We start from the raw sequence: 24,775 nt of genomic DNA, 5'->3' as shown, positions 1-24,775 counted from the left end.
AAGTTGGCAGGCACTGAATCGACTGCAGGGGGAAAGAAGCCAGATCTCGCCTCATCCTGGGGGATTTATTTTCGCTGTGGAGGAACGCCGGCTCCAGTCTGAGCCCATCACAAATGACTCTCCATATTTTCAAAGGTATCCAAGACAAATCTTCCATCTGAGAGCAAGAATACAATTGATTTTCAAGGATATTAAAGATAAATGGTCTGTGGTCAAATCTAAATTTTTCCGTTGAATCCCCACAATAGAAAGTAACCCAATGTTGCTGGTGATGGGTATTATGGTGTTTATAATTGTGTCTTGAAATAAAATGTCAAGACTTTGAGGTTCCCTCACTGCAGAGACTTTATATAATAATATAAGAGACAGGAAGTGACGTTTAGTTGAAGCCTGCAGAACCCTGGACAGTGCCTGATGTCAATTTTTGGATAAAGAAAGAAAACAATAATAACACTCATCATCATATGTATTTTTATTTTTTTAAAATGATTGATGTTCTCTAAAAATTCAAGTTACATTGTCGCCGTACAAAAGAGAAACTGTTGTAAATTGAGGACCTATTTATTATCTTAAGGGCACCATCATTTTGTTAATTTATTTAAAAGAATTCAGTTGTACCACAAAAATAGAGCAGTGGTTTTTTTTCATGACATTTTTATTGTTTATGTTTTCTTATTGATTTATTTTGGTCAGTTTCAAGTTATTTCAGGGAGCAGTGGTGGGAAGTCACAACATTTCGAGTTTATTTTTATTTTTTAAATTTATTTTGTACTTATTTCAGTGACCAGTATCCATTTGCTGGGAGAAAACAAAGTAGAAACGCGTTGATGACACGTAAAAAAAACAAAACAATAATAATAATAAAACTATTAATTAAAAAAAAAAAAAACTTTTTAAAATTACTACAATACAGGGTGTGAGCACTTTTGCCACCTCTGAATTGGCCTTCTCGTGCAATATAATAGGATGTTGTTACCATGGCTACGACTGTACTACTGCGTCAGGGTAGGTTCCGATTTACGTCGGTAGCAACAGAACCGTGTCGTAAACCGAGGAGCGTGCGGCACGTGACGTGACGACTTCCGCGTGCCTTCAGCGGCGAAATCCCACACGAACCGCGACCGCCAGCAGGATTCCTCCGGCGAAAAGCTGCGCCGGCCAGTTGCCCGCGCTCGGGAAGCTCCGCCGACAGCCGCGCCATTTTCCGTCGTCAAAATAAAAAGCGTTCGCATCGAGTGCCAGCGGAAGTCGTTTTAGTTTGAAAGCTCGCTCGGCGAAAGTTGTTCCACAACTACGGCAACCTGACACTGGCGCAGAATGTTCTGCTGCGAAACCTCGAACGCGACCGAGCATCGTCGCTCCTTTTTTGTTTGTTTGTTTATTGTTGTGATTCGGAATTCAACCACACAGCCAGCGCTTAGGACGCGCCACTGCAGGGGAAAAGAAGCCAGATCTCGCCTCATCCTGGGGGGTTTATTTTCAAATAGATGTGGCCAGATTTGATCGCTGCTCAAGAGATCCGATTGACGATCAGGTGCGCCGTAAAACGGGAAGAAAAGAGGTAAAGGAAAAAAAAAAAAAAGGACTCCGGTGACCACACAGATGTGCCGACGCGAATATGAGCGTCCACGTCTGCTTCCACATCTCTGAGGGAGAAAATCCTGCAACGCGCCTCCTCCGAGAAAGCTGGACTCAGCTTCATTTTGCGATTTAATTATTACTATTGTCATAGAAAACCCAATCGCTGAAGGCTGTTTTTGTCTCCGGGGGAGGATGCTCTTTGCCCTGCACGTGACTGTCATGTCGTCAGCGTTTTTCAATCCCAGTTTTGCCTTCAGCTCCCACTTTGACACAGGTAAGGGTCAAACGCGGCCGTTTGGAGGATGCATGCGTCTTTTCCAGCTCATCTGCAGCACGGCGCCCTAGTGGTTAGCGTGTTTGCGTCACGGTCCTGAGGGTCGGGGTTCGAGTCTCGGCGCAGGCAATTCCCGTGTGGAGTTTGCAAAAAAAAAAAAAAAAAAAGCATGCATGTAACAAATTGTCCATGTGGTTGTTCGTCAATACGATTGGCTGGCGACCAGTGAAGGGTGTCTCCCGCCTCTCGCTCAAAGTCAGCCGGTTTAGGCTCACCGGTGACCCTAACGAGGACAAGCAAAGCGCCATAGAAAATGGAAGGCCACGACATGCAGTGTGATGGATGGATGGCATCAAGTCGCCTCCGCTGTCCCCACAGGGCGCGTATATGCCGCGTCAGGCGTGTGAGGCCGACACGGTCGCCGTGTGTGTGTGTGTGTGTGTGTGTGTGTGTGATGGATTCTGAAAGTGCTGCAAAAATGTAAGTGTCAACAGGACAGCAAGAGAGAGAGGGAAAAAGAGTCGCTGAGCATACAAATGGCGGCCAGAGCCAAAAAATGTCGTTTAAAGGTCCGCTTCCGTCAGCATCCATTTTTTTTTTCTACGCGCATTGTCGGTCGAATGTGAAAGGCAATAAACGCCATAAGGAATGAAGGCAATGCACGTTCGGCTTCTATAAATAAGCCCGCCATCAAACTCTCGCGAGGGACGCGAGTCTAAACGTTGCATCGAGGCGGGCACACCAGAAGGAGCAGCACAATGTATTGAATTACAGCATTAAATCAGGATGAAACGTTAGAATTTGTAACACTCTAATTATGTTATTACGCTATGTTTTATACAATAATCTATAGTTATATTTGCCTTATCAAAACGTGAACAAAATGTTTTGTTTATTTCGGGGGAGGATTGGAACAGATCAATGTCATTTCCATTTATTTCAATGGGCTAAGATGATTTAACATACGAGTGCTTGGAAAGTTCGAGCATGGAAACAGAACAAATGAAATTCATATCTCGAGGCACGACTGAATTTGCGTGCACGCCTCAGAACAAAGCCAAAGAGAAAAAAAATGACACCGCACGGTGTTACGTGAGCTGTGATCCATGTCGGCGGCACCTGGCCCAGAACCACGGAGAGCTCAAGATTAGTGGTGGTGGTGGGGGGGACAACCGAGGATTTAAACAGCGGACGGGGGAAGCCGCTCAATTTCTAGGCCGCTGTGTAGTGTTGCAGTATTTCTTGTACTTGGATTCAAACGTGGGGAGACGGTGAACAAGTGGATAGCACACCTGCCTTGCAGTTCTGAGGTTCAGGGTTCAAGTGTCGTTTAAAAAAAAAAAAAAAAAAAGATTTTGACAGTACACATACGTACTATAATGTCCTCGCATGTGGAAAAGGAGAGCCACTTTTCCACCGTTTCTCAAGGAACAATAAAACAATGCGCACATGAACACAGAGGCTGCTGTCGACCACCCCTCTCACCCAGACACTCACACGCCGAATTCACATGCCAGCCCACCAGGCCCCGCCTCTTAAAGGCACTTGCATGTACACAGATACTACAATACAGTACAGTATTTTCTATATGTTAGACTTGCTGTTTTTTTTGTGTGTGTGTTGAAATATATTTAAAAGTGTCTTTCATAAGTTTACGTGTTTCAAGTGTGTGGGTGGGGTAAAACTATAAAAAAAAAAAAAAAAAAAAAAGAATGTTTTATGGTCTCTAAATGTCAGATTGTTCAATTATTGCAGGTGGGTCTGATGTAGTGTTACAAAACTCAAGTTTTAATATTCAGGTGTTCTGGATGCCATAATCTTGTGAGAAGGAAGTCAACTTTTTGTCAAAAGTCGTAGAAAAGGAGAAAAAGAAGAGCGTCACACACTTTGTAGCTCTCTCATCCTCCTCTGTTTCTCTCTCACACAGACTTGCACAGGTGAGGCAAGGCGAGCTCTGCAAATTATGTGCACATACCTCAGGTCCAAAAATTTCCATGAATCTGGATAAATCTCGACTTTTGCAACGTACGAACGGGCACCGTGCCTTTGGCAATTTTCCTTGCGACTGACTGATTGCCTTCCACCGGCTCCTTTCTTCGTCTTACTGCTTCAGCGCATTTCCTCCGCAACCGACCGTTGCGCATCCGAGCCGATGTCCCTCCGCCGTCAGCGACGCAATTCACGATTAACTCGCAAACCTCAGTGAAATTTTGTCGCTCACGTACACACGCTAAGCAAAAAAATTCAAAAATGACAATGATAATTTGTTTTGAAAAACGTCATAATATGACAAGAATAAAGTTTCAATACAATATTTTTTTACTAAAGTCGCAATATTAAGAGGACAAAAGCTGTACTATTTCAAGAGTAACATTTTTTTTTGTTTTGTTTTTTTTATTTTAGAAAAAAGTTTTAATATGACAAGAATGAAGTTAGAACTTTACATTAAGAAAATTGTAATATTTGGATAAAAAAAACTGCACTGAACAAATTTTTATTTTTAAAAAAAGAATGTTAGAAGAATAAAATCAAAGTTTTATATATATAGACACACACACACACATAAATGAATGAGCCAAACTCCACTCCTCTCGTCTTTATTTTCTAAAATTAGAATTGGTGGTTGTGTCTGTCACTTGTTGCTAGGCAGAATTCATAGGACTCAAAGCATGGGTCCAGGGGAGAGAAAAAAAACAGTATAGACGATACACACATGAAAATTAGCAAATAGGCTCTGTATTAAATATAAAATACAGCCTTTCTGCACCTGGTGTGGACGTCCACATTTGACATCCTTCCACCAGCATTATAAAACTGCTTTTGGCTTTCTGTGCTGCATCATCGCCTTCATTCCGGGGAAGTCAATTATTCCCCTCGTGAACGCTAATAGCGTCAGTGTTAAAATACTGCCGGTGAAATAAAGGGGTGGGGGTGCGCCTCCCGAACGTACACTTGAAACACAGGACACCCGCAAAATAAAAGGCTACTTGTATTCCTGCAAATGTTTTAATTGCGATGTTAGAAGTGATGATTGTTTAAACATTCGCTGGAAGCAATAACATTACGCATTGGGGAGTTGCGGGGCAGCAGCTGCACGGTACTAGATGTATTATGGGATGCAGACCACGTTAAAACTCATTCGCTGCCATTGACGGCTTTTGAAGTCAAAGATCCATGTTAACCAGGAGGGCCGGCAGTGAATGTATCTGGCGCCAACGTTGTCGACTCAATCGAGCGGCCGGTGGACTCGCACACGTAGACGGACAACACACGCGCGAACTTAAAGAATGGAGGGTAATGCTGGTAATGCTAGGGAGAAGCTAGCAAACTAATATCCCACCCTGCGCCCCTACCCGGCTGGGAAGGTTGTTGCCATGGTGACGTGTTGTGGCTCAATGCCGACACTCATACACGCGAACGGACGTACTTCCTCAAGCGGCTTGCAAGCATTTGAACAAATATATATATGCTTTATACATATTTTTTAAAATATAAGTATAGGTGTAACACATTCCCTAAAATAAAAATATAAAAAAATACAAATGCGATTTTTGTGTTTTGTATTTGTACTTGTGGTGTGTTGTAGAAAGAAAAAAAAAAGACTCGTTCCAATCAAGAATACCTGAAATAAATACTTGAAGACAAGGTAACTTGCGCCATATATTATCTTTGTAAACTGGTCAGAAAATTTGACATAGACACATGCAATAGGGGGAAATTCATACAGTCAGACATACTATTTCGTTATTGTTCTTGATCAAATGTTGCAATTCACTCTTAAAGGTACAGGAAATAAGTTTTAAAATACACAATTTCCATTACACGGGCAATTCAAGGCCCGCAGAGCAGCAGTTAGTGATGGATTTGGTCCAAGCATCTGCGGAATCAGGCTTCTGTGGATGTCGAGTTCCAGTGCAGCCCTCCAGATAGACGTTCCCTGGCTTTGCGCAAATGCCTGCTCTAAGAGTTCTGTGCTTTTTTTTCTTCTTTCAGTGGCAGTAATAGCAGGCCTTCCGCTGCATGGTTTGTCAAAAACAGATCCATTTTTCAGACACTTCCCATTGGATGGTGTAAATTGTACGACACGCTCGAGAGGTGTGACACCTTGTCTTTCTCAGCTAACAAATTAAAAAACGGCAACAATGTCTTCAAGTATTGCATAGCCAGGCACGACGAGTACGAACTGTTGCTGCACACGTTTCCCTTCATCCGACACGCGATACGGGGCCAATCCATTCAACGAATGAGCCACTAACTCATTTGAAAGCTTTAACTGTTATGGAAAAATCGATGCGGCGCTACGCATCTCCAGAGGTTTCCCTCCTAATGAAAAGGAGGCGAACGGCGGAAAATGCCGACCGCTGCTGGAATGACCTTAAAGGCGTTTGTGCTCCGAACGTGTGAAAACGGGGAGACGTTGAGACATCGCAACGAGGGACGACCTCAATAATAGATTAATTGATTGATCCACTGAGTAAACGGCTTCCACACTCAATTAGACCTGTTTATTTTTTTTTTAATCAAATTAAACTTGTGGGTGTCTTTGACTTCATCTTTTTATTGTTGAGCATTACTACAAAATAAAGTCACAGGGCATATAGGCTAATTCATTACTTATTTATTACAGTTGACTTACTTGACTTCTCTTGGCTTTTGTCGTCACCGCGTGTGCGCAGACGGGGCGCCGCTGAGCGAGCTGTCGTGGCCGTCGTCGCTGGCCGTGGTGGTGGTCTCCTTCTCCGGCCTGTTCGCCTTCGTCGTCCTCATGCTGGCCTGCCTGTGCTGCAAGAAGGGCGACATCGGCTTCAAGGTCAGCCAGAACGCAGAATGCAGCCGGAACGACACGTTAACCCGTGGATGATAAAAATCTAATCAAGTAAAACTACTCACCGTCTGAAGCGGTAGCATCACCTAGTGGTGTTAAATAAGTGTTGTAGTTCATTAATAAACGTCAGTATAGCCCCCTTGGTCTACAATAGAAGCACAGACTTTTAATAAATGAATGAAAAATAGATTTGCAAAGATAATAATTCTCTGTATTGATTGACATTGTCTAAGAGGGAATCATTTAATGTGTTCATTTTTTGTGGTGGTGTTTCAAATTATTTAGTTACCTTATTTCTGCAAATAAGAGAGCCAAAATATTAAATACAACAATTTCTCGTGTATAACGCGCACCCATGTATAATACGCACTCCCAAAAATTATGGAAAACCCTTCTACCTATGTATAATGCATTTTTACAATACATGATTTTGGTTCTACCCATATGATCAAAACATGAAGTATTATCTGTATTTTATTAGTTTTTTTTTCAAAGAATTATTCTGAAGTTAAGCACTATATTTGTACACGTAATACTTTTCTTATTTACATGGTCTTATTTTGAAATTCACAGCCCTACTTTTATTTAGTAAATTAGAAAACACACAGTTGTGCTCATATGTTTGATTACCCAGGCAGAATTTGTAAGATGGGTACAATTCTTTAAAGAAAACATGAAGGACTAGGCGAAACACATTTCATTTTATTTTAATGGGATTCAAATTAAACGGTCAAACATTTCAGAAAAGCATTATCATTAAACAAAACATAACTATATAGAAATTAATGATAGTTGTTGTTCAGTCATCAGTCATATTTAAAAAAAAAATACAAAACAATATTTCACAAATTCTGTATGTAAACTTATGAGCACAACTGTACATATATGCAGTCATACGTACGTACCCCTGTCATATTGGAATGAAAGTGTAGGCTACACCTTTTTTATAACCACTACGTGGCGGTGGCATATTAGAATGAAAGTGTGCACCTTTCTCATAACCACTAGGTGGCGGTGGCATTTTGGAATGAAAGTGTACAGCTTTTTCATAACCTCTATATAGCGGCATACATTTATAAAATGTGAACATTTTTTTTCTCCATTTGGCCCTATACCTATGCATAGTGCACTTTTGACAATTTTTTGGGGGAAAAAATGCGCATTATACACGAGAAATTACGGTATGTATATATATTTGTAAATGCACGTTATGAAGTCAACAAAATACAGATTAAGAATAAAGATTAGCCTTTATGGATCCCCTGACGGTAAATTTAATTCATAAAATAAAATGAAACTGAAAATTTGAAAAGATACTCCTTTAAATTTAACAAAAATTTAAATGAGCAGAGACGATCCTTTATTGATCCCCAGAAGATCAATTCGATAAATGAAAAAATATATAATAAAGATAATCAAAGATATCCCTTTATTGATCCGAAGAAGGTAAATTCAATGGGAAAAAAAGAATTAAAACAAGATAAACATTTACTGATCCCCAGTGGGTAAATGTAATACAATTAAAAAAAATAAAAATAAGATCATCCTTAAGAAATAAATAAAATAGGTTGTAGAAGCATAAATAGCCTCCTCATCCATTATTATCCAGAATCCAGAGTATATGATGAATCTCAAAATGTCGTGGCGCCTGAGTGTGGGCGGCATAATTGGAGGCAAAAGGAACGCCATGCTTAAACTCATGTTTAATGTGCATCTTTGTCAGTATTGTTAATACTAAATCAGCTGCCATTAGAATGCAGAAGGAAAATGCGTCCAGTTGGAGGACACGCAGTGGCTGGCAGCCCAAAAAGCAGCTTCACTCACAAAAGGTTTCCATCCGAGTATCACCGGCACAGTCCAAAAGAACTCCAACGCGGGCCAGAGAATGAAGAGCTCATCTAAAACGAAAAGCTCTCCTGGGGGCCGTGAGCGAGGCCCACCGAGTCGCAGCCAGGTGCCCCCCGCCCGCTCTCTTCGTCATGCCCGCCGGAGAGTGGCAGATGGTTCAGCGGACTCAGAAACGACATTTATTGCTTTGCAAAGACACACAAATATCTCAGTACAACCATCCGAATTTGTCTGTCCTCCTTCACATGAGCGAGACGTTTCATTGGGGAAAAAGTCCTCGTCAAGTCTTAAAAGTTGCTGCGTCAAGAGATAATCCCAAAAAGAATTTGGCAGACTGTGGATTTTGCATTCATCTTTGAGACATTTGGGATTTTCAGTTTCTCTGCAGATGATAAACTTCTTTTAACGTGGATATTTGACTTCAAAAGCCACTTTTAGCCCCCTCTGCCGGAGCTAGAGGAGCATGACAGTGTTCTGACAGTGCTATTCATTGGCTTACATTACAGGACACCCATCCATCCATTTTCTGTACCGCCTATCCTCACTAGTGGCGTGCTGGAGCCTATCCCAGCTATCTTCGGGCGAGAGGCGGGGTACACCCTGAACCGGTCGCCAGCCAATCGCAGGGCACATACAAAACAAACAACCATTCGCACTCACATTCACACCTACGGGCAATTTAGAGTCGTCAATTAACCTAGCATGCATGTTTTTGGGATGTGGGAGGAAACCGGAGTGCCCGTAGAAAACCCACGCAGGCAAGGGGAGAACATGCAAACTCCACACAGGCGGGGCCGGGATTTGAACCCGGGTCCTCAAAACTGTGAGGCGGCTATGCTAACCAGTCGTCAGCTATGCTAACCAGTCGTCCACCATGCCGGCCATTACAGGACAACTGCTCTTAAATAATGACGCAATTAAAACGTATTGCGTATAATAAAAATTGGACCCAAAATGTTATGCAAATGTATCGAACTCAACTTAAAAGTTAAATATAACTGAACGGTACTCACCTAGCCTTGCTGGCAAGTCATGTGCCCCAAAAATTCAGTGTTAGGTGGGTATTATGTAAACATTTGCTGAGTTGTGACGACACAATTCGCAACATTTTCACATGGCAAAAGATTTACTTGGTTGTGCTCATATCCCACTTGATGGGCGGGCGGGCAGGCCACAGACCAAACTATTTATTTATCCATAATGTCACCGTTAAGAAAAACGTGACAAATCTTACTAAATCTCTCAAAGATAATAAATAGAAACGCGTCAAAAACTTGCAGCCAAACAAGTAAAATTGGAGCAAGCGTTAAATATTACAGCAAACGAGAGAGTTCCCAAATCACATTTGATCTCATAAAGCCCGAACAGATGGCATTCATTCATAATGAAATGAAAGAAAACATCAAGCGGCCTCGCTAGGCTAGCTTCTACATCCAAATGTATCCAAGCGTTGTGCACAAGCCCCGTTTGGTACAAAAAGTGCCGACGCGGCACCGGCGCGCGCACAAGCAGGACTTGTGCGCATTAATGAGCGCGGACGCACAATGCGACGCACACATGACTCACGGGCGCGCTTGGGTAGGTGGGCATCGGAACGCCCTCTCACAGTGGCACCGTTGTCCCTCACTTGAGCGGGTGCATGACTAATGGCCTCTGTGTGTGTCTGTGTGTGTGCGTCAGGAGTTTGACAACGCCGAGGGCGAGGAGTACCAGGCGGACCTCTCGCCTTCGTCCCACAATGGGCCCGAGGTGTACATCTTGCCCCTCACCGAGGTCTCGCTGCCCGTCTCCAAGCAGCCCGGCAGATCCAGTAAGAGAGCCCCACAAAACTCTTTTAACAGCTTGTTTTGTGAGTGAACCCACTTCATGAGTTTTTTTTTTTTGTCTTGAGTTAAGAGCAAAAATATTAGATCCGAGCGTTAGCTGGCGGCAGCAAACTTCACAACAAGCAGCAGTTTGCGAGCTAGCCAAAGTGAAATTCTTCCAAAAAAGAGACTATCGCCGCTCCCTGTTGATGTTTACCGTAAATCTAAACATATAACACAGAGATATAACTGGCTCTCAAAGGTCCGCTAGCTTAACGCTAAGACAAAATGCAAGACACCGCAGACAGGCAAACAAAAGTCGCATGGACGTTGTTGTACTTCAAAACCTGTAAACAACTGAAATTTGAACACCAACGAGGGGAGCAGATGCAGACAAGAGCAAACAACAACACTCACAGTTATTTATATTCTTTATCCTCTGGGAAAAAGAACTCATATTATTGCAGTTTAGTCTTGTTCTGTGTTTTCTCATCAAATCTATGTGTCGTGTGTCTGAATGTATTATACTGCCCCCGGTGGCCAAGGTGCACGCACAAGACACACAATACCCATTGAATTAATCCATGAAATCATGATGCACAACCTCTTGAATTCCTTACACTCTATTCAACTATATGATTTTATAAAGTAAAATAGTATAGCGGACTATTTTTCAAAAAGTAGCGGATTATGATTATACTTTTATAAAAATTGTTTTTAAATGAATTTGCTTTTTCCTGGGGCCAGCTCTGCTGTACATGATAGATTATGAGTTAAATGACAGTTTTTAGTGGAAATGACAAACACACACACAAAAAGTGAGTGTTATGAGATATGAATAAAAAAAATAAAGCTATTCATATTCAGTATTTTTTACATTTGACACAACGTTCCATATTTATTTAACATTTTTCTTATCCCCGCATTACAAGCATATCCATTGTACTGAATTTATATCTTATCAGATATTTCTAAACTGTGTTGCGCGCGCATTGTGTGACCTGGAGAAAGGTATAAGCGCTTCCTCAAAACAATTGTAGTTTTAACTCCAAAGATTGTTTTTCTTTTAAGGATGTGTGCAGAGGACATGGGATGCAACAGTAGAAGTTACAAAAACAAAAAAAACAAAAACATAGCATTACCGTCCTCAAAATTCTTGGGTTTTGGGGAAAAAAATAAACAATTCTGATTGTTTTAATTTTTTTTTTTTTAATAAGATGTAAGTAGTTGATTACTAGATCTTTTTTTATTCATTTATTATTAAGTCATCATTATTGTTCAATATACAATATTTGATCTGAACCTTCTTGTCATTTTCAGCCAAAAGAAACCGTAAACAAAATAGTAATTGCCTTTCATTTCAAATGTTCCAGTGAAACCGTATCGCCATTGTCCAATCGTTAACATCCAATCAATTCACTGTTCGTACTTCACGTGGGAGGAAAATCTGACCCAAAACCTACTCGGCATTCTTTCTGCAGCTCGAATTGTGTCGTTACGTGTATTTTTCATGACATTAACATATGATCAGATATACTGTAGATCAAATATATGCAAACACTCACCAGACACAACATGCGGTGCGCCGTATCATCAATTTCTTCCTTTACCAAGATGCTCCATTAAATCGACTCCTTCGACACTGCGTTACCGTTTAAAAAAAAAAAAAAAAAAATATGAAACATTTCACAGCGGTTTTCGTTAGCACGATTAGCAAAATTAATACAAAAAGTTCACCACAGCTGTGAATGAAGGGAAGGATTGTTAACAATGAAACGACACATGAACGACACATTGTCTTCTGGCGCTACATTTTAACGTGCGTCTTGTGATTATGCAGTCAATAGTGCGTTGACCTTATATGACATGTGCGGGAGGTTTGTAGGTGGCGCGCAGGAGTACGCAAAGGGCTGCGTTGTTTATCTCTTAAAATGAGCTTGTGGCTTGTTTCCCCCCCGCGTGACTCAGCAGCTCGAGCGCTCACGTCGACGCAAGAAGATGATGATGAGCGCCACACGGACGGCCACGCACAGTTGCGGCCTCAGGCTCCTACGGCGACCAGCCCTCCCCCCCCCCGCCACTCGCAAACCCCTCCCTCCTTCCCCCGTGGAGCTGCAGCGCAGTGCGATTGGGTCGCGAGGATAAATCTTCTTTATTGATCCTGGTAGGATATAAAAAATCCGGGGCCGATGATTACATTTTGACTAATGAGATGCAACACAAGCGTTGTAGGCAAAGTGTACAAAGTGGACCAAGTGGAAGAAAACGGCAAACTTCGGCCTTATTAATAAGCCGATTGTAATACAATTAAAGTCTCGTACGCTCGCAACCACTTTGAACTGTACTGCCAATGTAATGTAAAACACAATTCAAGTTAAGCTTCATTTAAAAAAAAAAAAAAAATCATATTTCTATTTTTAGTGATTATATTTATGATTTGATATATTTTTGATGACATCGTTTTTTTTATTTATAGATAGATTTCACTTATTAAATTCAAGTCAAGTTTATCTAACATTTATCATTTATATTTATAGAGTCTCGAACGGCTTCACAAGCCCCCCAGTTCACAAAAATCAACGACACGGTCGAGACCCCCACCAGGCTGAGGAAAATCTCAGAGGAAACCCATTTAGGAGGAAAAAAGGAAGAAACATGAGAGGAAAAACAAACAAACAAAAAAAAAAAGGGATCGCAGATGGAAGGATACCCCGTCCAGAATGACCGCGGGGTGGAGAGAAGCTGCAGTAAAACAGGCCAAAATCCAGCTGGCAGGCAACAGACTAGTCGAATAGTACGTGGGGCTTAACCAAATGCGAGAGAATAGATATGTCTAAAATCAAATACTATATAAAATAAAATAAAAAAAAATACAAATACAAATAAAAATTAAACTAATATTAATTATTATATATAAGATTGTATTTTTAGTTAAATTCAATCAAATATCAACTTTTTACATCACTCATACCTCCCCACTGTGTGCGAGAGAAATACTTCTGGACATTGTGCAATAATGTTATCCATTTTATATTATGTATCGCTGGTGTTGGGTTGAAAGCTCCAATATCCCAATTTGGTCGGTTTCATTTTTTTGCACAAATATTCCAAATGACTCTTGGTCAATGCCCACGTGGGAATATTATTTCTACAGATGACTTTGCAAGAAAGCGTTGACAATGTCTCGCTCTCTTTGATGCCGCCATGTTATTGGCTCACCAAACGAGCAGATTGGTCGGTTTGGAGATGCCAGCGATATACGTACAATTTCATACACTGTACATGTTGGGTGTAGTATGATTCATCATCGTATTATATACAGTATGACACAGTCAATAATACCCACGCTGCACTAATTGTATCAATGTAATTAATAACCAATGCGTAGACCCTGATTGACTTCATGCATGCGTTGGACTGCTCTCTCTCTCTCGCTCTCTCTCTCTCTCTCTCTCTCTCTGGGAATGTCATGAGTAGGACGCACACATTCCTCATTTGGATGAAATGCCCACTCGGTAATTCGTCTGCGTAGTGCATGTTTGAGGAGAAGTGTGGGATTGTTATCGCCGTGACAACCTCCGCCCGGCGTTCCGGTGCCTGAATGGGCCTTGTGTGTGTGTCTGAACACACACACAAGTGTATGGCGGGGTACCAGGAGACAGCGAGCGAGCGTGTGAGCGAGCGGCACCAACAATGGCCTCCATTTAGGAGGGGTGGACAGAGGGTCAGCAATAAGGCCCGGGCGGGAACGTCTGTGGAACGCGGGCAGAGGAGGACTGCCATTATCGGGCCCGGACAGAGACCGGTCTGTGACACAGGGCGGTGGCACGCACCGTGACCTAAAATGGAAGCGACGGGCGGGCGGGCGGGGGGCTCGAGATAAGGGCGACGAGTGTGACAGGGATCTTTTCTGCATCTTACAGAGATGTTTTTGTGTCCGACTCGGCGGAGGAATGCCGGCGGGTGGGGTTGCGGAGGGGATGGGGTGGGCTTATGTCATCCGGGGAAGGGTGTCTTGGAGCTGCACCCCGAGCTGGCGCGTCAGATGGCACACTACCAAGCGACGGGCATGGCGGTCCCCGTAGAGTTGGGATTTCAGATCCAGAAAGTATTCGGGGCCCGTTCAGATGTTGGCGTGACAGCTGCAGAACCTCCGGAGCGGGATTGTGTGTTTGCGCGGCGCAGCCGGAGGCTTGTTCAGCTGCACGAGGGCTCGGAGGGTCCGACGTTTCTCACGCGATGCAGAGACACCCGGGGTCGAGAGCGGGGGCGCCTCGGTTCGCACGCCTCGAAGCGGGACTCGATCCCCAGAGCGGCGGGCCGCTCCGCGGCTCCGTCGCCGCCGCGTCAGGAAAATGAGGATCCGGCGAGGTAACTCGGCGCATGTTCCGACTCTCGGTGGTGCGAGTGAGGGGGCTTTTTAATCCGGTCAACCTGCTCTTGCTCTTCTTTTCCCCGTGGTACATTTCCATACTCACTTCTTATTTTCATTTTTCTACCAATTATTGTTGAGCCCCACGAGGGGTCACCACACCGAGTAACTGGCATGATTTGTTTGGCGCTTGTAACACCGGATGCCATTCCTGTTGAAGATCTTCGGTTTGCGACGGCACTGGCTGGGAATCGGACTCGCGCTGTCTGCACGAAAGGCAGCAGCAGTGCTTTGCACCGATTATTGGTGATGTTCCCAAAAAATGTTGAGTTTTCCGTCGCTATATTGCGATAAACCAGAGATTACTGTAAAATAAAATGAAAACGTACCTCCAAATTGAGCAATTTTTCATTTTTTTTTCCCAGTAAAACAAGCAAATAATGTCTTCGGATAAAAAGACAAAAAAGACAAAATTTGGAGTTACATGCTTTTTATCAGTTAGTGTTGATCATTTGTAAAAGAGTACACAGAAGTGTAAATGTCTGTTCAGTTTTTAAACAAAACAAACAAAAAACATGCAAAATGTTGAATTTCCTCAGATAATGACAATTATAGTAAAGGGATTGCTAAATATTATGCGCTTAAATACTATACTAGAAGATGGTGACGATCATTCTGAAGGCTTTTTATTTTCCAAATGTGCATTTGTTTTTGGAAAGGAAAACCAAAATGACATTTACCGTAATGTCTGTATTGAAAAGCATGGAACTGCAAATTTATGTTTATCCGAAGAAAGAACCCCCACAAAGAGTATCTTGGCATAAAAAATAAAATAAAATTGGGAGATACATGCTTTTTATCGGGAAGTGATGAGATTTTTTCTTCTCTTTCTCCCCCCCCCCCCCCCCAGTCCAGCTTCTGAAATCATCAGACCTCGGCCGCCATAGTTTACTCTATCTCAAGGAGATTGGCCACGGCTGGTTTGGCAAGGTAAAACACGCCTTCGCCACACTCACACGTTGTAGTACACACGGTGTACAATTCTGCCGCTGTGTGCTGGTCCGTGCGTGCACTTGACCATAGAGAACTGCTCCAGTGCTCCTCCTGCCTCCCAGGGACGTGACGACACCTTTTCTTTTTTTTGTCGCCATAAAAACTTCTTCCGTTAAAGACTTTGATTGTAATTTCCCACAAAATCTAATTTCTCTGTGTGTGAACCTCACAGGTGCTGCTGGGTGAAGTCAGCGTGGGTCTCAGCACCACCCAGGTGGTGGTGAAGGAGCTGAAGGCCAGCGCAAGTGTCCAGGACCAGATGCAGTTCCTGGAAGAGATCCAGCCATATCGGTCAGTACAATTTATTAAAAAAAAAAAAAAAAAAAAAAAAGTTTCTTTTTGCAGCTGATTTTTGTCGCCATGTAACATTGGATCCGAATTTAGTTTCAAGCACACATGCAACATTTGAGATTTTAGCAGAATTTTACACGAAAGTCACGTAATTAGTAGGACAGTGACTTACTTGAAAACGCTTAGTTATGCATCAAGTATAACACTCAAACTTTTAGTCAGATTTTGCAAAGATTCATGTAGTTAGTTAGGAAAATGGTCAATTTTCAGCATATGTGAAAGGATGGAAATGAATGACGGTACTGACCCATTTCCAGGAGCTTGCAGCACCCCGCCCTCTTGCAATGCTTGGCCCAGTGCTCGGAGGTCACTCCTTATCTGCTGGTCATGGAGTTTTGCCCTCTGGTAGGAAACATTTCCATCATGTCTTCTGTATCCATATGATCCAATACAACAAGACATACTGATAGAATCGCATAGACTCCATTTTGCGCACCTCCTAACTTTCACATGCTCACTACACGAGTGGGCGTTCGAGGGCCAGTCCAGCGCTGCTCTCAGCTTCAATTCGAGCCCGAGCAATACCTCTTGGAATCAGAATGATCATTATTGCTTTGACAAATTGTCTTTTTCGGACCCTCAAAATGCATGAAAACAAACGATTTTTTTTTTGCAAGTGCATGCATCCTGGTGAAACTGGACGTAATTGTAGGGGTCCCAAACACGACCTGCCCAAGACTCGGCAGTGCCACCAGGAAAGTTTGTCATGTGAATCATAACAGGACAGATGGATATCTCAGACACATTACGAATGCTAAATTGCCAAGCTTTATGGCCCGCACGGAGAATCGTGTCAAAGTTTGATGATCATTACGATTCGCCTCATAAAGGCGGTGCGAGGGCGCGTCGTTCACTGCTTGCAGCTCCAATTATTTGTTTTTAGTGCCACAATTTCACTGAAACTGTATTAGAGTTATGTCGTACTTAGCAGTACGCAATGCATTGCAATTCAGAGTCGGTAATAATGTAACTGGAACAAATGACTTTCAAAACACACAAACATAAGCCACTTGCTCAACTTTAAGGTCATAGCGACATCCTTCTGTGTTTCCCTCAAGGGTGACCTGAAAAGCTATCTCTGCAGTTGCCGACTGTCAGACTCCGAAACCCCCGAGCCGCTCATCCTCCAGCGAATGGCGTGCGACGTCGCTTCAGGACTTTTACACCTCCACAAGAATAACTTCATACACAGGTAATCGACCGACCCGCCGGTTTCCCGCTTTCGCCTTCACAGCACCTCACAGTTTGAACGTGCGCAAGCCCCTGCTGGTCTCTCCCTGCAACAACATCCTGGTGCTGCCTGAGTAGTCGCATCAGAACTCCAGCATCAGTGATTTTGTTGCCGGGGTTGACGTCCTTCCGTCGTCTCGCCGTTCTGCGGCTGCCACGCAACCGGTTGGTAGCTGATGGGTTGGAGTTTGTAGAGGTGAGACAAAACAAAGTTCGTCGACTTTACACGGTCAGACCCAGGTCTGATTTTTCAGGTCGTTGATAGGGGCTGGAAGCTATTTTATTGATTATGTTGTGTTCTTTATCATCAATACAATAAGGCATTTTTGAGTAGGTTTGGGAGGCTGCTTCATACAGACGGTTCGACAGACGCGGTTTCACGGTTACAAACTGTGCGCAGCAGCCTAAGAATGCCTCATCCGGGGCACAAGAAGCCACGCTCAGTTACCGTCGTACTGTTCTTGATCCGATTATTTTATATTTATGGCAAGGAAGAGTTTACCTTACAAGTATTGACTGTTATTATGACTTTACTACTGCATTAGTTTAGGTTAGTGATAGACGAGAGCACGTTCTGACTTACGTACAAATTCGGGTTAGCTCACCACCGTGGGAAAGGAATTCTGTCATAAACTGAGAATCCCCAATACACTAATATAATACAAGCATCCTAAAAAAAAACCCAAACTGTTAGCTAACTAACACGTTTTCTTTTGACAGTGACCTAGCCCTGCGGAACTGCCTGCTCACATCAGAAATGTCAGTGAAAATCGGCGACTATGGCCTTTCTCACAGTCTGTTTAAGGTTTGACCCGTCACGTCATATTCTGGCCACTCAGGCTGTTCTGTTTCCTCATCGGCGTGTGATCAATGCATCTGTAATTTATGCAGGAGGACTATTATTTCACACAAGACCAGATATGGGTGCCCCTACGCTGGATCGCACCCGAGCTCATAGACGAAGTCCATGGGAACCTGCTGGTTGTTGACCAGACCAAAGCAAGTAACATATGGTGAGATCAGTTTTAAGGATTTATGTTAAGTAGTGTGCATTTAATATGTTATTACACATGGTCCCCTTATTTTCCTGTCACAGCCTTTAAAATATAGTTTAATTTCATGTTGCCAGAGCTACGTGCTAGTTGGATTTTTGTATTTTTATTTTGGATCGGCTCATCATCTTTTGATTGGCTCTGACTGTTCCAGGTCGTTGGGCGTGACTGTGTGGGAGCTGCTTGAGCTCGGAGAGCAGCCATACAGACAGTACACAGACAGACAGGTGCTGACGTACGCCGTGCGAGAACAGCAGCTCAAACTTCCAAAACCACAGCTCCAGTTCCCCATCGCCGAGCGCTGGTGAGATACACGGTAGTTGCAGACAGGCGGTGTATTTACATCCAGAATGAAATTGCAGTAGAAGTAATTGTTTGCGTTCTGAGCCGTCTAGCCACAAATCGTTCCTTCTTTCTCTTTTTAGGTATGAGGTAATGCAGTTTTGCTGGTTGCAGCCAGAGCTGAGACCGAGCAGCGAGGAAGTTCACCTCCTGCTCACATACTTGTGTGCCAAAGGCTCCAGCGAAGCCGATGAGGATTTCGAAGAACGCTGGAATGCCTTGAGACCGAATTTGCTCGGCAGCCCCTGCCACACAGCTGCGCCCGCACCCCTTGTCCTCACCCCACCACTGGCCGAGGCCCACGGCCTGGGCCGCACCCAGGCAGGTGAGCCGGCCTCGTCTGCCTCGTCCTCCTTCCCCCTGCTGGAGCGCTTCTCCGACAGCTTTCACTCAGACGCGGGGGACGACTTGCTGACCGTCACGGAGACAAGCCACGGTCTCAACTTTGAGTACAAGTGGGAGCAAGCCCGAGCTGAGCAGCCCTACTGCTCGTTGTCCACCAGCGGCCCTCTTGGCCAAGTGAACCCACACTACCAAGATATGTACTATTCAAGCAATGCAAGCACCTCAGGTGGCTGTAGGACTGAGACATCCCCATCCTATTATGAACCTGAGCATCCAGGAGTAGTCCCTGTGTTGAGCGCCCACAGCCCTTCTGTCAGCAGCGACTATTATATCCGCATAGAAGACACAGAGTGTCACATTAACTCGGACGACAATGTCGTAGACTTAAGTCCTGTGCTGAAGGCTGGCAATTCTGGGTTGTCTCCTGAAAGTCAGACTAGTTCACCTTTAGCACAACTGAATGCTTACTGGTCATCTGTAGACAGCGCCAAATCAACAGTCTATGATTCCGATTCAAGCCCAACTTTGCAGCTAACCATGGAGCCGCTGCTTAGCCCTGTGATGTTAAACCAGTCCAATGCTAACACCTTATCCTTTCAAGCAGACACTGACTACTGTGAATCCGTACGCCTTGCCAGTCTGTCTGACCCAGAGCACTCCAACGTTGGTCATCCGGTGGCATCGTCAGAAAATAAGCCTAGTCTGAAACAAGCGACCAGCAGCCCAAGCTTAGGGTTGTGTGACCCCTACCTTGAAGCCGAAGGCGGCAGCGGCATGCTTCATGAAAGCTGCCGTACCACAACGGGATCCCTTCGGAAGACACTACCCATCGTAAACCACATGAGTATAGATGTTGAAACGGGTGCCGGCCTGCTGGTAGGCTGTCAGAGGCGTGGGGATTGCGACGATGCCGCTTTCTCTGAGGAAGAAGTCACAAACTGGACCTCAAACCATTCTGCCAACAATAATATCCCAAACTTTGGCAACAACAATAGAGACAGGATGGAGAATTATCTTGAGCTTCAGTATAATGTGCACTGTAAAATGACAGAAGTGTGGTCTTTGACCAAAGACACAACCAAAACCTTCTGCAGTTCCAGGACTAATAAAGAGGAGGGAGAACAACAGGAATCTGCTTGCAATGCTGCCAGCAAACTAAAAGAACTTGGGTCATACATTCACTTGAGTCACCAAGACAGTGCAGGGGAAAACAACTTGGCCAATTTCCAAAGTCCTAATTGTCTTGCAAGTGAGAGTGGCCGAGAAAATGACAAGAAACTGTTACTGAAAGGAGAGAGACTGCATTCTAAGCCCAAGATAATACCAACAGGTGTCTCTGCTCTCAGAGACATAAGGCTAACTTATCCACACTTGGATGGTAGCAGAAAGTTGACAAGTGGATTTGGGATTAGAGACTCCAGTGCTACCCTGGTGGAGCTCGGAGACTACAGTGAGGAAGATGACGACTTTACAGATATCACGTCAAGCATCTTTACAGACTTCAACCTCGACTACGCGGACGTGCAGGACGGAGAGCTAAGTCCGCTGAAGAACCCAGAGGGAACTCGCGACTCTGTAGATACCATTAACATTTCATCATCCGTGGCAAGCACCTGTGACCAAGCCTTCAGCCCAGACTCCTTCAATACTCCTGCCCAGCCCAAATCCCTGGATAGTGGCTACGGCACAGAAAACAATGGATCTCCAGAGTTTATGTTTAAAGAGCTTGTAGGCCCCCGAACAGCTGCAACTGGACTTGTTCTGCAAGTGGGTGTGCGTCAAAATCTCACTTGCGCCTCAGAGGTCCGCTTAAAGGACACGACTGATAAAAACCCATTCCGGGACTCTGCTTATTTCTCTGACTACGATACTGAAAACGACAAAAGCCCTTGGGAGGAAGGCGGTAAATTCTTTGCAAGTCCAAGTAAACATGAGATGTATGCCGGAAAACTGAGCTCTTCCAGAGATCCAATCACAAGAGAGTTTATTAGCGTGGACTTAAATCAAAGACAAAGTTGCTTCTTGACAAGACCGTCAGAGACAAACTCTTCCCATCCTCTTTTCACACCTGGGCTGTCCATGTTGTCACCATTTCCTGTTCAGATGGGTGGATGCCTGACCAAAGAGGCAGCCCCTGACTGTGACGACCTGGAGTTGGAGTCAGAGCACCAAGAGGAGCCGTGCTCAGAGCTTAGCTCATCTGCTGACTCTGAACTCTCCTCCGCCGTCCAGGAGGCCTCAACAAACTACCAGGACGGAAGCAACAGATCTGAAGACTGTTGCCACGTACAGATTTTGTGCACAGACTCCACTGTGTCTGATTACAAAGATGATGAACCCAAAGAGAACGAAAACACAGATCAATCCACAGAGGAGGAAGAGCTCCCAGAATGCAATCACGTGGAAGCACTGCCGGACAGAGGGGACACAGTCGGGATAAACGAGGAAGACTTTGAGGACATTGACGCCGAGGAATGCGACTCACAGGACAGCTCGTACGAAGCGTCCAACGGCGCCGCTGACATGGCGTCCGCCTCGTCGCTGTTGGAGCTGTGCGGAGAAGCTGTAAGAGCCCCACTGGAGGAGGCAGAGGACGAGGACGACTCCGACGACAGCGAGTCAGACGAAGACTTGCTGACGTACAGCATTCCGGAGGAAGACAGCGAGGGGAGCGATGAGGATTTGACCGCAGTGCCGGTGGTGGTAAGCGACGGTAGCAGGGCGAGGCATCTCCGCAGCCTCCTAAAGATGCCAACGCTCCTCACTCAGTCATTCTGCGAGGAGCTAGAGAGGAAGAAAAAGGCGGTGTCCTTCTTTGATGACGTCACAGTTTTCCTCTTTGACCAGGTACCACGTGAAAATGACACAACTTTTCAGAAAAGCAATGAAAACATTTGATTCCCTTTGAACTCTAGGAGAGCCCAACTGGAGAACTGGTCGACTACAGCTTCTCCACTGAAGAGGGGTCCAGCGGGAAGGGGACACTGGACGAAACCACCTCCAACCCAGATGAAAACACCTCCGACGTGGATGAAACACCTTCCAAGCCGGATGTGTTGACATCTGAAAACCCCTGCAAACTTGAAGCCTGTGAGACAGAGTGCAATGCTGAGGAAACAGACGGTGACAGTGCGGAGCAAGGTGGGACATTCAAGGCCGCACAATTTACCGGTTGTTCATCGATCTCCGATGATGACTGTTTTGCATTCACCTTCAGGTTTTGACTGGGAGGATGATCTTGCATTTGAGCAGCGCCGAACTTTACCTGACAACACGGCCGAACCCGTTTCCCCTTCGAGCAGTCCCGAGGTGCCAAAGTCGGCATCCACGGCACTAAACCGATTCATGGTCTCCAGATTCTCCATCACGCACGTGTCGGACACGACTGAAGCAACAAGTATGTGCCAACCTCCTAAATCTAAATTTAGTGATAGATTACATTAGTGGTACCTTGATTTATGAGTGCCTCAACTTCCAAGGTTTTCCGAGTCACGAGCCGTCGCTTGGTTGATTTATTTTTATTTTTTTGCTTTGTGTTCTGAGCCAAAATGTTTGTTACAATTGAGCTTTTGATTCACTGCCGCTCGAGTGAAGTGGGGGGGGGAAAGGAGAGTCACATTTGCAGATGCAGTCAAAAACAAAAATAGAAAACGATTGAATGAAATTGAACAGAATGTTTCTTTCCCCAACAGGGAATGCCGAAGATTGTCCGAAAGACTGACAGACCATCGGTGGACCGTTGCTCATTTCTTCTCTCCCCAACAACACAAAAGAAAACAAAACATTACTAGCGATGCGATGTTTTACAGAGTTTTATTTTTAATGGTCATTTGAAGTCGTCCGACTGGTGGTGGAGCCTTTCTGAGACGGTGCCTCGTATTGTAGTGAAAGCCCTCGTGGTGATTTGCACACTTTTTAATTTGCAGATTGCTGCTGATGACATCACTAAGAACAGACAGTCTCACCCCCCAAGTTAACAGCACACATGCTATATTAAGTCAATGTTCACATCGAATATCATTAAGTATAAAAGAGTTAAGATCAAAATGAGCTTTTTTTTTTTTTTTCCATTGGCTTCCTCCACTGAACATTTTGAAAGACTGTTACACATTTTTATTTGATTTGTTCCCTGTGGTGGAAAAAGAAGTTGTTTTTACTCTGGACAAAGGTACTGTGGAAAATAGTAGCAAAGACTTAGCTGGTAAACAATCACAATACAAATCTACCGTGATGACATTCGGTGAATATAAAAATTCTACACACCCCTGTTCAAATGCTAGGTTTTATTTAAAAAAAATCAGAGCAAGATAAATAAAACTTTTTCCACCATTAATGTGATCTATTAACTGTACAACAAAAAAATATATATGCGAGGAAAGTAAAAATAACTGTGGTTGCACAAGTATGCACACCCTTTTATGGCATGTGCTCAGGATTAACCAGTCAGATTCAAGCTCCTAAATTGGGAGTCAGCACACACCTGCCAACAATTTAAGTACCTCTGATTAAAAGTTCAATTGTTCTACTCAGCTTTTCCTGTCATATTTTTGCTTTCTCGCAGAAGCCTGAAGGTTTTATGCTTACAATAACATAAGACATTTCAGTGAAACCAAGGTTGAAGTATTTGGCCACATTTCCAAAAGGTATGTTTCGTGCAAAAAAAAAAAAAATCAAAAATGAAAACAACAGCATGCCTACAGTGACGAATGGTGGTGTAAACATCATGCCTTGGGGCTGCTCTTCGTCAGATGGAACTGGTGCCTTAGACAAGTTGGAGGAAATTATCAACGGTTCCAAATAGCAGTCAGTGTTGTTTGCGCAATGCCTTCAACATTCTGCTGTAAAGCAAGAAAATGACAGGAAAAGCCTACGAGACGATTTGAACTTTATTTGGGGTTAATCGGAGGTCCTCTAGATGCTGGCAGCCCTGAGCTGATTTGCATTTAACATGAGTTTGAATGTTATTGGTTCATTTTGAACAAAGCCACCTCCCAGTTAGCAGAGGGTGTGCCCACTTGTGCACCCACATGATCTCATTTATTTATTTTTACTTCCCCTCTTGAGAGGTTTTGTCGTGGCTTTAGGTTACATTAATGGTGAAGAAGTTTTAAAATGATTTCATCTTGCTCTCATTTTTTTTTTTAAACCTGGCATTTATTTGAACAGGGGTGTGTAGACTTTTTATATCCACGTCACCCTGGAAATGTGTGAAGCAAAATGTCCAATTTGCGTGCCACTTTTAAATGTATTTCATCTGCAATGCAAGGACACCAAAGGGACTTTCGGAGACACTTTGTGGCGAATCCTCGTCATCCATGTGCAGAATGTCGTCGGTGTCATCTTTTCTTCGTCTACGTACTGTTGCATATTGTTACGTCCTTCACACAAGCCAGACGTTCGAACTAGGACATATGTTGCATATTGTATGAATATCAAGTGAATATGTAGCAGGTAGCTCGACTTGAACGACGAGCGTCGCGGCTCCGTCTCGTTGGCTACCGTCGTTTGGGGAAAAGACGGGTGCTTCTTTGCACCAGAAGTATCCAAATCATCGCTGTCCAATCTCCTTCACTCACCGCTGTTCTACTATCGCCAAAACACAATACACACAAATACTTCCTCACCTGCTTTGTGTCTGATTATTTCTTGGAAAATACTAAAGTATCAGCAAGTATTCAAGCCGCACCGGGAAACAAA

General features: G+C 43.9%; 1 protein-coding gene and 1 long non-coding RNA gene across 8 annotated transcripts; one reads left to right on the top strand and one right to left on the bottom strand.

The window, feature by feature from the left end:
• Positions 1-1,155: 1,155 nt before the first annotated feature.
• aatka (apoptosis-associated tyrosine kinase a) lies at positions 1,156-24,701 on the top strand. Of its 4 annotated transcripts, XM_061750551.1 has the most exons (14): positions 1,156-1,855; positions 6,532-6,665; positions 10,209-10,338; positions 15,616-15,695; positions 15,931-16,049; positions 16,367-16,454; positions 17,168-17,301; positions 18,060-18,144; positions 18,231-18,352; positions 18,546-18,695; positions 18,817-21,925; positions 21,994-22,219; positions 22,296-22,475; positions 22,771-24,701. In XM_061750551.1, exons 1-14 carry the CDS (start codon positions 1,774-1,776, stop codon positions 22,797-22,799), a joined length of 4,668 nt encoding a protein of 1,555 aa, XP_061606535.1. In that variant the 5' UTR covers positions 1,156-1,773; the 3' UTR covers positions 22,800-24,701. The 4 variants fall into 4 exon arrangements, with proteins under 4 accessions (XP_061606535.1, XP_061606536.1, XP_061606537.1 ...); XM_061750552.1 differs by lacking the exons at positions 1,156-1,855; positions 6,532-6,665; positions 10,209-10,338 and adding an exon at positions 14,333-14,704; XM_061750553.1 differs by lacking the exons at positions 1,156-1,855; positions 6,532-6,665; positions 10,209-10,338; positions 15,616-15,695; positions 16,367-16,454 and having other exon boundaries at positions 15,934-16,049.
• On the bottom strand, positions 5,195-12,149 carry LOC133466628 (uncharacterized). 4 transcript variants are annotated; one of them, XR_009784981.1, is made up of 4 exons: positions 9,542-10,082; positions 8,505-8,713; positions 6,492-6,637; positions 5,195-5,871 (listed from the first exon to the last, which is right to left on the bottom strand). It is a non-coding gene; the product is annotated as an uncharacterized LOC133466628 (long non-coding RNA). The 4 variants fall into 4 exon arrangements; XR_009784983.1 differs by lacking the exon at positions 8,505-8,713 and adding an exon at positions 6,746-6,825; XR_009784982.1 differs by lacking the exons at positions 8,505-8,713; positions 9,542-10,082 and adding an exon at positions 11,899-12,149.
• Positions 24,702-24,775: the final 74 nt, after the last annotated feature.

This window comes from Phyllopteryx taeniolatus, chromosome 16, assembly GCF_024500385.1.
Source record: "Phyllopteryx taeniolatus isolate TA_2022b chromosome 16, UOR_Ptae_1.2, whole genome shotgun sequence".
NCBI classification, from domain to species: domain Eukaryota; kingdom Metazoa; phylum Chordata; class Actinopteri; order Syngnathiformes; family Syngnathidae; genus Phyllopteryx; species Phyllopteryx taeniolatus.
Note: the sequence above shows the minus strand (reverse complement) of the source record. Positions and strands in the feature narration are given on the sequence as shown.